The following is a 12,508-nucleotide window of genomic DNA, read 5'->3' on the forward strand; positions in this document are numbered from 1 at the left end:
TTCGCGTTATTTTAATTCTGCAAATTTCATGTAAATATCAATAATAATTATATATTAACTTATTATAATAAGTTGTGTAACCCAGCCGGTATACATATTTATTTCAGTCTACAGACCCGAAACAAATACCAGAAATGGAACCTACGTCTGTTGTTTATTACCGTTTAAGGGGGCGTTCAAGTATTACGTAACGAATTTTGGGAGGGGCGGGGGGGGGATCCTCTTGTAAAACGTTACGATGCGGGGCGGGGATTGAATTACGCGTAATTGTTAATATTATTTTTCACTTTCCAGTACTTTACACCACAACTTACCATTAAAGTTTTAAGTATAAAGAGTCACTGGGGTTGGTCACGAAAAGAATCTCCTTGCGTGACGTAATACTTGAACGCTCCCTAAGCTTTATAAGGACTGTGGAATAAATGCGCATTTTCTGACAGATTGTCAACAAGGAAAACCGATCTAAGTTGAAGTTTGACGTTTAATTTACAGACCCACGCGCCGGGCAACTATTTATATACGGTACAGAGGCATGTTAATACTCTCTGTACGAGCCTAGGCTAATGAGAGTTTAAGCTTAATACTATATATGTAACGTTATATTAATATATATTATGGAGTTAATTTATTTAAGAAAAATAATAAATATTTTCAACTCATATAACAATGTTTTCACTAGATGGCAGCCTGATGTACGAGCGAGTACTGTCCCGTGCTGAGATAGAGGCCAGACGCGGAGATACGCCCACGCTCCCGCTCCCGCAGCCGCTCAAGAGGCGCGCCTATGACGACATCAACGGACTCGACAGTTAGTATACGATTTAATTATCATCTTCATATTAATATTTATAGCATAGGAGTAACGCAAAATCAGCTATATTAATCAACCTTTTTGCGTTTTCGTATTACCTAGCGTTATATAGACTTAAGCTCAGTGAAACTCAATATATTTTTGGAAAATATAATATCAGATATTCAACATGGTAACACATGTGGAAATTTTCTCCATACAATATATCGATTTATGGTCCTTTAAGAATTATGCGTATTAATTCTTAAAAGGCCGGCAGCGCATTTGCCCTCTGGCATTAAGAGTGTCGGTATCAATATCAATTAGGTAAATTATTATAATTTTTTTTAAAATAAATTATCTCTAAATATTATAATAATTTACATAATTGACGACGCAATATATTTATTTTATAATTTTTTGTGCTCGCTAACCTTGGAGTAGCAACAGGTAAATAATATATTTTAGATATAAATATATACCTAGTCTAAGTGTAATCTATTGGGGGAAGAATATTTTAATGAACTAAATTATAACTTTGTATGTACAATGAAAGAATTGTGTTTAAAAAAACTTTAACTTTTAACGGGGTTATTGTATATATAAGTTGACATCTGTTTGTGTTGGTCATAGACCCACCTTGACTTGTTTTAGCTTTCCTAGGGACAATGTGAATTACACGACCTAAGCCTAGAACTTTATAAGTCGGTTTATTACTCTAAAAACTAAATATGAGATGTATTGTCATAACTTTCCAACTCAATCTTACATCGGTAACGATAAAATACGCCACCAAAATTATTATTTTTAATTGACAACTAAACAAACTCATACACGTTGCAAAATATAATTTAGAATAATAAATACATTTTACATATTTGTAAAAACAATTTTTTTTATTGAATTCTTTCAATGCGTTGCTGTCTAAATCCAAATCAAAAGATGACTGAATTGATTTTAAAGAAACTTTTCAATGTTCCTTAAGTTAAAAGATACGTAGTGAATACAAATTATAGAGGGAGGAACTTTATGGTTAGAGCAGCGAACATATTTAATGAGTTGACAATTGACATTGATATGTTCGCCACGAGTGTCGTGACAGCAAGGAGAGCTTTGACACAAAATTATTTCGATCATGATGAATGATCCATTGTCAACTAACTCATTTTTTTTCTTTTTTGTTCTACAACCAAAATAATTGGCATGTTTTCCTGGTAATTTAAAAAACTATATGTGAAGATTTTTAATTGGCCCACATTGTTATATATATATATATCTATTTCTGTATTGTACTGTAAATCTTCTTAATAAATAAATCAAAAGGATGGTCTCATTCTGGGATCAATGCGCTTACGCAATTCAGTAAGCTTATATAGATTACCATACTAAAAAAAAATCCAACAACACCTCACACGTAACAAATGGTGGACTTCGCTTAAGTCAGATCAAAATTAGAAAATAACTGTATTAGGTGTGTAAGTGTGGTGATGGTCAGGATTTTCATAAGCACGGGTGTTCCAGGAGGCGCCAGTGCAGTGGCGGGTCCGCCAGCCAAACGGCCCAACAAGCACCCTGCGCCGATGCAACGGCCGTCGCGCGAGCAGTACGCGGCCATGTGTGCGCGCGCGCAGGCCACCGGACAACCGCTGCCCGCGCACGTTTTCGCACATGTACGTTGCTCGTCTTTTAGATTATTAGCTAATTCGTCTACCAATAAATACGACATGGACAAAAAGATCTACTCTATTCTCGACGATTCTAGAACAAACAAATGTATTTAAAATATAATAATCTGTGTTGATCCGCAGGTGAACGGTAAGCCGACGAGTCTGTCGGGTCGCGGCGGACGGCGTCACGTGATCTCGTGGATGGACGCGCCGGACGACCTCTACTACAGAGCCACTGAAACTGTCAAGTAAATATTCTTTCACTTTTACAAATGTTTACCTCGTTGCCGACTTTGATTTCAGATGCATGAAAAATCTACGATGTGCTTGTAATAATTATGTTTAGCACAGGTTTAATATTTACGACTATTTCAATTGAGCTTTTAAAAAACAAAATTGTTATTATAAATATGTTGCTGTTGGTAATAATAAATGAGTGTGTAGCCTCAAAGTTTTGACACCGCCTAATACATGGACATTACTAATTAAATATTATTCCAGAAAGTTAATAGTCCATAAATCTGTTGAAGCCTATTTTAACCGCATCGTTGAAACAGGAGCCTGCGGCGCTCGCTGAGCTGTGGCGAGCTACGTCGCGGGGCCCGCGCCCCCTGGCGGGCGATGCGGGCCGGGGCAGCGGCGTCGCTCAAGGGGGCGGCGGGGGCCGTCGGGCCCGTGGGGGCGGCGGGGGCCGTGGGGCCCGCGGGGGCGGGGGCGCCCCTGCAGCTGGTGATCCTGGACTGACAGCAGCCCCGGCCTCCGCCCCCGCGCCCCTACACCATGGAGGCGCTCCTCGGCTGACCGTGTACATACAGACCGCCCCGACGATTCTGTAGATATTTTATTGTTCTTATGTGGTTTGATCTGGCGACGAGCGATGTATTTGATACATAAACGATATGTAAGTCTATTTCATTCGGAGATTCATTGTAGGATAATTTACAATTTTTTTCATAAATAAAGCACAAATCGTATTTGTCTTTTTATTTGTCATCCCTGAGTATTATTGATTGTAAAATAAGTGATACTTCCACCCCTTAATCATGTTAAACGTGTCGCTGTGTGTTGGTTTTTTACCGATCGAGTTCGCTTAATGTCTGTTAGCTAATACAGAAATGGTATTTAAAAACATAATCGATAACTTTCAACAATATACAGGTGAGTATTTAAATCATTTAGGGCAGTTTCATCAAAGCCGTATTAAATACTGTCGCGCTTTCAAGATTACTCTAACCTGTCTTATTAACGAATTACACATCTTTAAACTTTCGACTAACTAAAAATACTAATTACATTATAATTTTTGTCAAATACCTAGACATTATTTGATATTTCTGGCTTCAAAAACGGAACAATGTTTATCCTCTGGATTACCAACCCATGGTCCAACCATTATCAACCATTAAATACGAATTTTAAACTGATGAATAATTTTGCTGTGTGAAATGTCGTATAGACAAGTGTGATGCTCATTGCTCAGTAAGCTCTTAAAAAAACAAATATTATTTCAACACTTTCTCTCATCTGTACAAATACCGATTATTTTTGTTATATCATTGATCATAGGATAAAACATAGTATTTCGGACGGTTTTAAAGCCAAAATTGCGAAACTTAGACTCACGGACAGCATTAAGTACAGTATATAACAAGTCTGGCCATAAATACTCTTACATAAAAACATACCTTTTTTAAAATTTAATTATTTTGAATTTGGAACACATATATTACTTTAAAAACTTCTTTCGATTTTGCGCCATTTCACATATATTTTCGTGTTCATTATCAAATTATAATATGGAATGGGTTATTAAAGAGAGACATTTCAAACGCTTGGTATTAGCCGTATATTCGTATATCGTAATATCAACACATACAACAACAATTCGTCTCACGAAGACCAGAAAAGACCGCGTGCTGGTAGAACTACAGACGAGGTTAATGCTGTTTAAAGCCAGAATTTGTCGAAAATTTTATCGGTTAATCTTTTTCACAGAACTACATTTTTGTGAAAAAGTAGTAAAAAATTCAATCAAAGTGTATCAAGATAGTCTTGAATCATTTTGTGAAACCTCTCCGCAATACACTTTTTAAAAATATTCCGTGGACTTTCCGGCAGGATTCTGCACGGTGCATCTGGTCCCTCATTTTCTTACTTCAAATTATAGTCAGTTTTCGAGGACAAGGCCTGCTCTAAACGACACGGTGATATTGAGTCTCATAAAAAGCTTTGGAGCAACCAGTGACGAAGTTTCCCTTGGATTTGTGGCTAAACAGATTAAAGGCCTGTATTTTGCCTAAGGCGGCCATTACGAATATGCATTTTCATTTATAGAACAGAATAGAACTTATGGCTAGACTAGGTATCTATACTACTATTATAAAGAGGAAACATTTGTGTTTTTATACACAAAAACGACTGGACATTTCAAAAAATCTTTATTAACTGACATAATACATTTTCAAAAAAATAGGGATCGCTGAATCCAAATCCATAAAAAATCTGTCATCATGTTGTACAGTATTATTGAACGTATAAATATCTACAAAAATAATGTTTTACCCATGAGCAATTGTATGTTGGTTTTTCTCGAGTCGGAACTCCAAAACTTGAAATTATTTTGCCGTCACATAACAAAGCTACGTCAAATGTTGTGTAGTTGTGAAGTTTTAAGACACTGAAGTTCTTACTAAGAAACTTTTGCAATTTTTAACAATTTATAATAATCAAGCTAATAATTCCTGGACAGATTAAAAAAATATATCATTATCTTTCAAGAAATCAAGAATTTTCAATACCTGTAGAGTATTTTTTAATTAATTAATTTAAATTTGTCTGTGTTAAGGATTTAAAAATGTATTCGTTGTAAAGTCTGAATATTGATTAGATTATGAATGTGTATATCTAATAATCTAAAAAGTAATAAAAAACTAAGTAACATAAATCTCCTATGATAACAAAAATATAAGTATAGTCCGACTCAGTAGACTTCCTACTACGAGATCGGTATCAACGCGAGTTAAACCGCGAGTCATTGCTAGTAGGTACTTAATATAGAGACATGCTGCGCGAAAAGTAAATTATGCAATTTAGAATTATATTGGTTCGCGTAACCTCCACGGCCATTCTTTTCCGCACAGACTATTCAAGATACAACAGATCGATAGTATTCTAATTTTGTTTATTAGTCAATTAGGGAATTCGAGTTTAGGAATTGACACTTAGCCTTTACCTTCGGTAGTAAAAATCCAATACGTTTTTGACATAGGTAAAATCATACTTACTGGTAGGTTACCAAGTAAACTAGCTACGATCAATGAGAGCTACACTAATATTATAAAAATACGATTTCTTCGTAGTGGTGCGTCCACTTCGAACGTGTATTGTGTCGAGGTACTTGATAACTCCATTCCACCAACGCAGCCTTGGGCCAGATTTTCTCTTACCACCAGGTTGTGAGTTCAGTAAGGACCTTGGTGTTGTCCACCATTCGGTACGCATGTCTCAACCACTTGAGCCTGTTTCGTTTTATGAATTGGACGATGTTTGTGTCGTTATGGCTGTTATAGTGTTCTTTGTTGAAGCGAATACATAAAACACTCAAAAATGTTTCGTAGAATCTTTCGCTCGAATGTAAGGAGAGCAAGCTCGTCCTTCTTGCTAAGGGCCCAGGATTCCGAGTCACAAGTAAGCACTGGTATACGCATCATGATAAGTGTAACATATTACAACTAACACTTAGGCTATTAGTAAATACTAACAAAATTTTAAATCGAAATAAAAAATGATTTATTATTATTATTACTTCCCAAAATAGTTAGTGCTAAAGTAGAACGTTGCGTTTATTAATTTGACAAAAACACGTGTTGAGTAAGGTAACATACAACAACTTTTTCTTCTAAAATTATGATGTAGCAACACCTACAAACTACGGCTACAGTCACTGCAATGACGTCATACCCTGAACGCTCTAACGTCAATACAACCGCTGAAAATATTAGACTTTTCGACCACTGGGACCTTCGGGCAGATTAGTAGATCAAGAACAGCACCTTCAGCACAAACACTTCCATTCTCTGCTGATAGTGCAAAAACACTGTAACGTTATCATAAGTTTGACAAAGTTCTAATCGTTTGAAAATTTTATAATGAAAAATCTTATACGCGTCATATTAACTCGAATGTGTATATCTAGTCTCACATTTTATCAACCTCTAATGGCATAAGGTCCAGCATCCACACGCTTAATTAATGCGAAAACCGACTCCCGTATTACCCATCTTTCGCTGTCCGCCTCACATCTGTCTGTACTCAGTTAAGGTCGAAATAAAAACACGTTTTAAAAAGTTATATTTATTCGAGTACATAACTACATCTTATAATAGGGGATAACTATTCCGCGTGATAAATATGTTTTAAATGGATTTAAGACACCTGCTTCGTCACATTTTGCGATATCACATAGGTCATGAGTTACAGAGTAGAAAAATAAATTTCACATATGCTGCGAGAGAAAACTGTGTTTCTATATAACACTTATACGTATACATAGTCTGTATGTTGATGGCACTATTAACAACTTTGATGAGTTTAATAAACATTGTACTTAACAATCAGTTAAATAAGATAGAGTCTGATATAAATTATTCCATAAAGACTTTATAAATTAATATTGTTTTTTTATATAGCTATGAAACATTTTGTGTACATACTAAAAATGTCCCAAAACTTTGCACCGCGATAAACGGAATTTTATTCAGTCACAATTTCACATTTATTTAAACAACTACAAATCATATTTCGCATGAATTACATGATACGTTGAAATTGTTTCAATAAATATCTCATTGCCTCACAACTGTTACGTTCTTGTCGAAAATGTTAGGATTTGGTAATCAATAAAAATATGCCTTAATTAACAGTATATTTAACTGTTAATCAAATTACGCATTGGTACCTGATAGATACAGTTATGTTGCCTCAAGCTGATCCAAAAGATATAATCTATTGATAATCGTAATAAATCAATCGAGATTCTAATTTAAAAAAAATCATTAACATTTACAACAAGAATTATCATTTGCATAACGATTGCTATTTGCATAACTTATCTATAACAGACTGCATCTTTTGAGCAAAACTCCGCAATGAAAGCGTTCCAATGCAGAGGTAGAAATAGAAACACAGTTAACTCCAAACAGCTGATAAATACCTAAATGTACTGAGTTATATTGAGCAGGATTTCACACCTTACGCTACAACGTTGTTGCCGGACATGTTCAAGAGCGTAGTAGGCCATACACAACTATATTATACAATTCCATTAATATTACATCAAAGTCAGTCGTTTAATCCTTCAACTGTGCTTATAATACAATAACCCAATAATAAATTGCAGAAAACTATCTCTAGGATTTAATCTCAAGGCGTTGCGATCGCGGTAGATTCTTAAAATACTCGATACAAAAATACTGTACAATTAGAAAAATTATTATTCCTGGGTATAATTCTAACCGATTACGTAGCGGTCGATTTCTATATAACTCCTATATACTCCCGCTCAACAATACACCATTCATAAGCTATATGTACACGTATTTTAATTTATATGTTACACAGACACACATCCAAATTTGATCCCAAAACTGTAGTCTTTATCTCGTTTTATTTTCTAAATTATATAATGAGATCCCGAGTTATTCAATATGGAATTTATTCTGCAATGACCGAAAAATATAATTTCGCGTGATACAAATATTGCATTTATATTAGATTTGCAATAGTTCATTCATAAATAGGTTTACATATCAATTTGTCAAGGCACTGTTCGTTAACAATCGACAAGGATTAGTTCATTTGTATCGCCTTACCTTACTTCAATAGCCAATATTAAAATATTTCAAATCGTACAAATAATTCGTATGAAAATACACACATCTGCATACAAACACTCTATAATAAAATAGTTAATTTCCGGTATAATATACACTTTGTAAATACATCACCGGGTAGGTATATACATTAACCCGAAAATCGGAATCTATACAAAAATATTTTATTCAGTTTCATATTTAATAAGCGATCCATTAGGTGGGATGTGATTTTTGGACTCAAACAGAAGCCAATCCAATGGAGACAATGAATGGAATGTTTTAAGGAAATTCGTGGGAAAGTCATTGTCTCTGCGCGGAATGAATTAACGACGTAATATAGCCGTGACACCGTATCGAGCACATTGATTTAACTGTTCCATTGTCAGCGAGTTACTCAGTGTTTCGACAGGTTCAATGGCAAATCTGAAATTCAATTCTTCATATTATTGGAGGATTGCAATACATTGTTGCCGGCAACGTTAGAGGTCGCGAATTTGAATGGCTCCAGTGGCCCTTGCACAATTAGAAATTCGCTCTGTGTAACACTAAAATGTAGTTTCTGATACAATCTAATCAGTAAACAGACGCAAACAACTCTATTGTCAGTGGTCAATAGACAAACATATATATGAAATTAAAACTGAATACATAATGATATTAGTAACAAACGTGACTTACCTGAAGTGGGTTCGTCTTTAGGCAGGTGATCCGTGAGCAAGGGATGGGCGAGCGGTGGCCAGGTGCCTGGAGGGACGCCGGGCGACATCGCGTAGTGCATCCACAGCGGCGCAGGCGCAGCGGGGGCCCGGTACAGGGGCGGGTAGGCGTAGCCGTACACGTAGGGAGGCCAGTCCTCCCGCCCCGGTGAACCGCGGTACGTCGGCGGCGCTCTCGCGTAGCCGGGTGCTGCGTACCCACGATACGCCACCCCCGCCCCTGTCGGCGGCGTCGGTGAATCCCGAGCTGCCCCGCGTCCGGGCGAATCCAATGATAGCCCATATCGGTACCGATACCCGTCGGGACTGGGACTGAGGTCCGGGGAGGTCACGCTCGACGGAGACTCCGTCTTTAAAGACGGCGGATACGAGTGCGGAGACCTCTTCGCCTCCGGCGACCGCCGCGTGCCGGTCTCTTCCGGCATGCTCAGCAAGGAGTGTATGCTGTAACTGCTCACGTTTTTGGACACCGTCTCCTTCTTTGGCAGCGTGCCGTTCTGCGCGCGCGTCGGCTCCGGCGCACGGTGCGGCGTGTGGCTGGGCCCCGGCGACGGCGGGTACGACGCCGTACTCAGCGTCGGCACGGTCTTGGCCCTCCTCTTCGTCGCCTGGTCCTCGAGACTAACTCTTTCCATTTCCCTGAGAATTCGCTTCCGAGGCGACACTATCACATGCTCTTGGCGACAGTTCGCCAATTTCGCATTCACGAGGACCGGAAACGCCGCGACTTTCTCCCGGAGCTTGTCTACGATTTGCGATAGCTCCTTTCTTTTAGCGGTCGGCTTCCTCTTTTTGTAAACCCTTAATTTATGATACTGATACGGTTTCTTGAGTTTCATATGATAATATTTCTCTCGATCTGAATCCGTCCACCGATCGTTGTCGTGTGTTTTCGTTTCGATCGGGGCGTCGACGACGTCCTCCCCTCTGCAGGTCTTTTCGTCGGCGACTTCGCCGTTCCGTTTAGCCTCGTCGGGCGAAGCGTCGTGGTGGGCGGGATCATGAGGGCGACGGCGCTTTAGGCGCGAGGCGGCGCGAACGAGAGCGGCGGATAGGGTGGAGGGCCGGCAGTAATACATGGCTAACTCTTTGGAGAGGTTGCGGCGCGGGGCAGGCTGCTTGAAGGCGTGATCTCGGTGTGAGGCGCAGGGCGACGAATGCAACGACGAGTTGTCGTCAGACAGCGAAAGAGTGGCGCAAGGCGCAGCGGCATGAGGCGGAGGCGGCGTACCGGGCGCACCAGCCGGAGGCCAGAATGTCTTCCGCGGCACCGACACCCAGCCTGCCCGCTCCCCGCCGCGGACCAGCTCCAGAATGAATTTTCCATCTGAAATGTACAAATTTACATGAGATATTAATATTCTCAGATAACATTTTACAATAAGATATATATATATATAAATTGATAAATTATTCTCAAAACAAGCAGGTATATAAATATATACACACTGCCCATCAGATATGAAATATGAAGTTTGAGGTCAACTGTTTAATTATTATCATGAAATGATATTAAAAGATCAAAATCATATCACAGTCATCATATGACAACCATAGGCTTACATTAAAATGGGACAATATTTGTTTATGATTATTAAATGCTTCGTAAAATGCGATTGTTGCTACAAAATAAAAACTTCATCATACACTTTACACAATGATGTTTAACGAGATAAAATTAAGAATACTAAATGAAATGACACTTATTTTAATAGTACTTTGGTTAACAGCTTGACAGTTGTTATGTAATCTCATAATAATTAATTTAGTCATGTAAATTTAAAGCAATTCCTATTAGATAAATGTTAAGAGTACACAAAACCATTTAATATTAAATAATTTATAAGTGCAAGGAGCTTACTATTATGTTACACTAAAATATAATTTAGAAATGAAAATACTTCTAATAATAATAACATTTTCTTTTCTATTTACAACCAACCTTAACTCAAAAAATATCTTAACTTGTATTTTTTTCTCTTTGGTATATAATATTACTTAAGCCATAGGCTATTTAGTTTTAAAGTAATTACTTATACAAACAAATTATTGGTTTGGCTTGTAAGTAAAGTAACTGTTCATTTAAGTTGCTTTGTATACTTCAAATATTACAAACAAGAATTATTTAATCTATGCACTTGATGATTAAATATTTAATTATACTTTATACAGTTATAGATATTCAATGTTGAATTAAGATAACTACCACCAGCTCATAATATTTGCTTTATTAAATATTATGATAGAATGTGCCAAGTCAATAATAATATAATGAATACATTTAAGACTGTGGTGGTATGAAAAACAAAGCCAAGTCGAAACAATTTTTTATATACCAAATGTTTGTATTAATTTAATTATTTCTAGTTTTTAGCAATATTTAGAATGGAACATGGATCATTCACCACAAAAGAGATAGATAAAAATAATCAAATAAAAAATGCAAACCCAGCCAGATAGCACAAAATTTTAAAGATATATTTTTGCTAATTAGACATAACAGAAACTTATTAATTATCTCAACAAGATCTTTAACTCTATTTATAATAGCAATAAGTGTGTTTTTCCACTACAGATAAGAATTGTTTGTTCCGCTAGGGTGCTCCTAGCTCCTTACAAAATATAATAGCACAGAAGTTGTATGAGACAATTGGCAACTGTTCAGTCAAATGTAGCTTAGTTATCAGAGCATGAATGACTTTCTTTTCCATTCTTAATAACATTAAATATGTTAATCTGAAAGCCCTTCCCTATTGAAAAACAACTTTGGTCATACTGCTTAAAGAAATTCTTTGTACAATTGTGAACATATGAGCTACTAACCTTTGAAGAACTTAAGTCTGCCACCCGTCGCCGCGGGCGTTGCATTCTGTGCGGGTGGATCGTCATTAAGACCTTTGCTACCATTTACACCATGTCTTCTGTCTAATTCTTCTGTCATTTTGGTACATGTTGTCAGAGTTGTGTTCGTTCCTTCCTGTATATGCATTTCATTTCTACTCGCTTCATTCAAAACTCGAGCTATTGCTTAGTCCTAAAATTCTCGCCATGTCGTTCCAAGAACTAATGGCAGCGCAATACATAACACTCGTTGATTCACATCAACTTTCAACGTTTCTATACGAGTCCTCATCCTATTAGGGCCACCTGCGGAAACTCGGCCGACACTCTCGTAAACACATTACCGACACGGTGACTACAGAATTCAAAAACTTTTGCTACTATCTTTATAACAGCAGCACACACAATATTTTATCACTCCCTAATTAGCTGCTCCACAAAATCACAATGCCGGAATCCTGATTATTATCAGGGTTTCGACAGAACTTGATAAAAAGCTGTTCGTTTTTCAGCACATAGTTCATTCACACCCAGCATCCATTTTGATTCGTTCAAAATCCGTATAAAATCGTTCAATTTGGGCATAATAAACTCGAAAATTTGTGATTGCGTTGATAATTT

General features: G+C 37.2%; 2 protein-coding genes across 2 annotated transcripts in view; one reads left to right on the plus strand and one right to left on the minus strand.

Moving 5' to 3' along the window:
• The window catches only part of LOC123720334 (metastasis-associated protein MTA3), a 43,707-nt gene extending 40,276 nt beyond the window's left edge, over positions 1 to 3,431 (plus strand). Inside the window, exons 14-17 of the mRNA XM_045676894.1 lie at positions 680 to 808; positions 2,312 to 2,460; positions 2,599 to 2,705; positions 3,015 to 3,431. Of these exons, the coding sequence (XP_045532850.1) occupies positions 680 to 808; positions 2,312 to 2,460; positions 2,599 to 2,705; positions 3,015 to 3,201 (572 nt within the window). The 3' untranslated portion in view covers positions 3,202 to 3,431. The remainder of the gene's footprint in view (positions 1 to 679; positions 809 to 2,311; positions 2,461 to 2,598; positions 2,706 to 3,014) is intronic.
• Positions 3,432 to 6,794: 3,363 nt separating this feature from the next.
• LOC123720116 (protein hairless) lies at positions 6,795 to 12,488 on the minus strand. Its single transcript, XM_045676612.1, has 3 exons — positions 11,870 to 12,488; positions 9,009 to 10,373; positions 6,795 to 8,753 (listed from the first exon to the last, which is right to left on the minus strand). The coding sequence occupies exons 1-3, from the start codon at positions 12,033 to 12,035 to the stop codon at positions 8,725 to 8,727; spliced, it is 1,560 nt and encodes a 519-aa protein (XP_045532568.1). The 5' UTR covers positions 12,036 to 12,488; the 3' UTR covers positions 6,795 to 8,724.
• Positions 12,489 to 12,508: the final 20 nt, after the last annotated feature.

This window comes from Pieris brassicae, chromosome 2 (genome assembly GCF_905147105.1).
Source record: "Pieris brassicae chromosome 2, ilPieBrab1.1, whole genome shotgun sequence".
Lineage (NCBI taxonomy): Eukaryota > Metazoa > Arthropoda > Insecta > Lepidoptera > Pieridae > Pieris > Pieris brassicae.

Excerpts from the sequence above, each read along its gene's own strand:
- LOC123720116 (XM_045676612.1), bottom strand. The coding sequence starts at position 12,035 with ATGCATATACAGGAAGGAACGAACACAACTCTGACAACATGTACCAAA. Across the intron at positions 10,374-11,869 it reads CAGACTTAAGTTCTTCAAAG|ATGGAAAATTCATTCTGGAG; the intron begins GTTAGTAGCTCA and ends TGTACATTTCAG. Across the intron at positions 8,754-9,008 it reads TAAAGACGAACCCACTTCAG|ATTTGCCATTGAACCTGTCG; the intron begins GTAAGTCACGTT and ends ATTGAATTTCAG.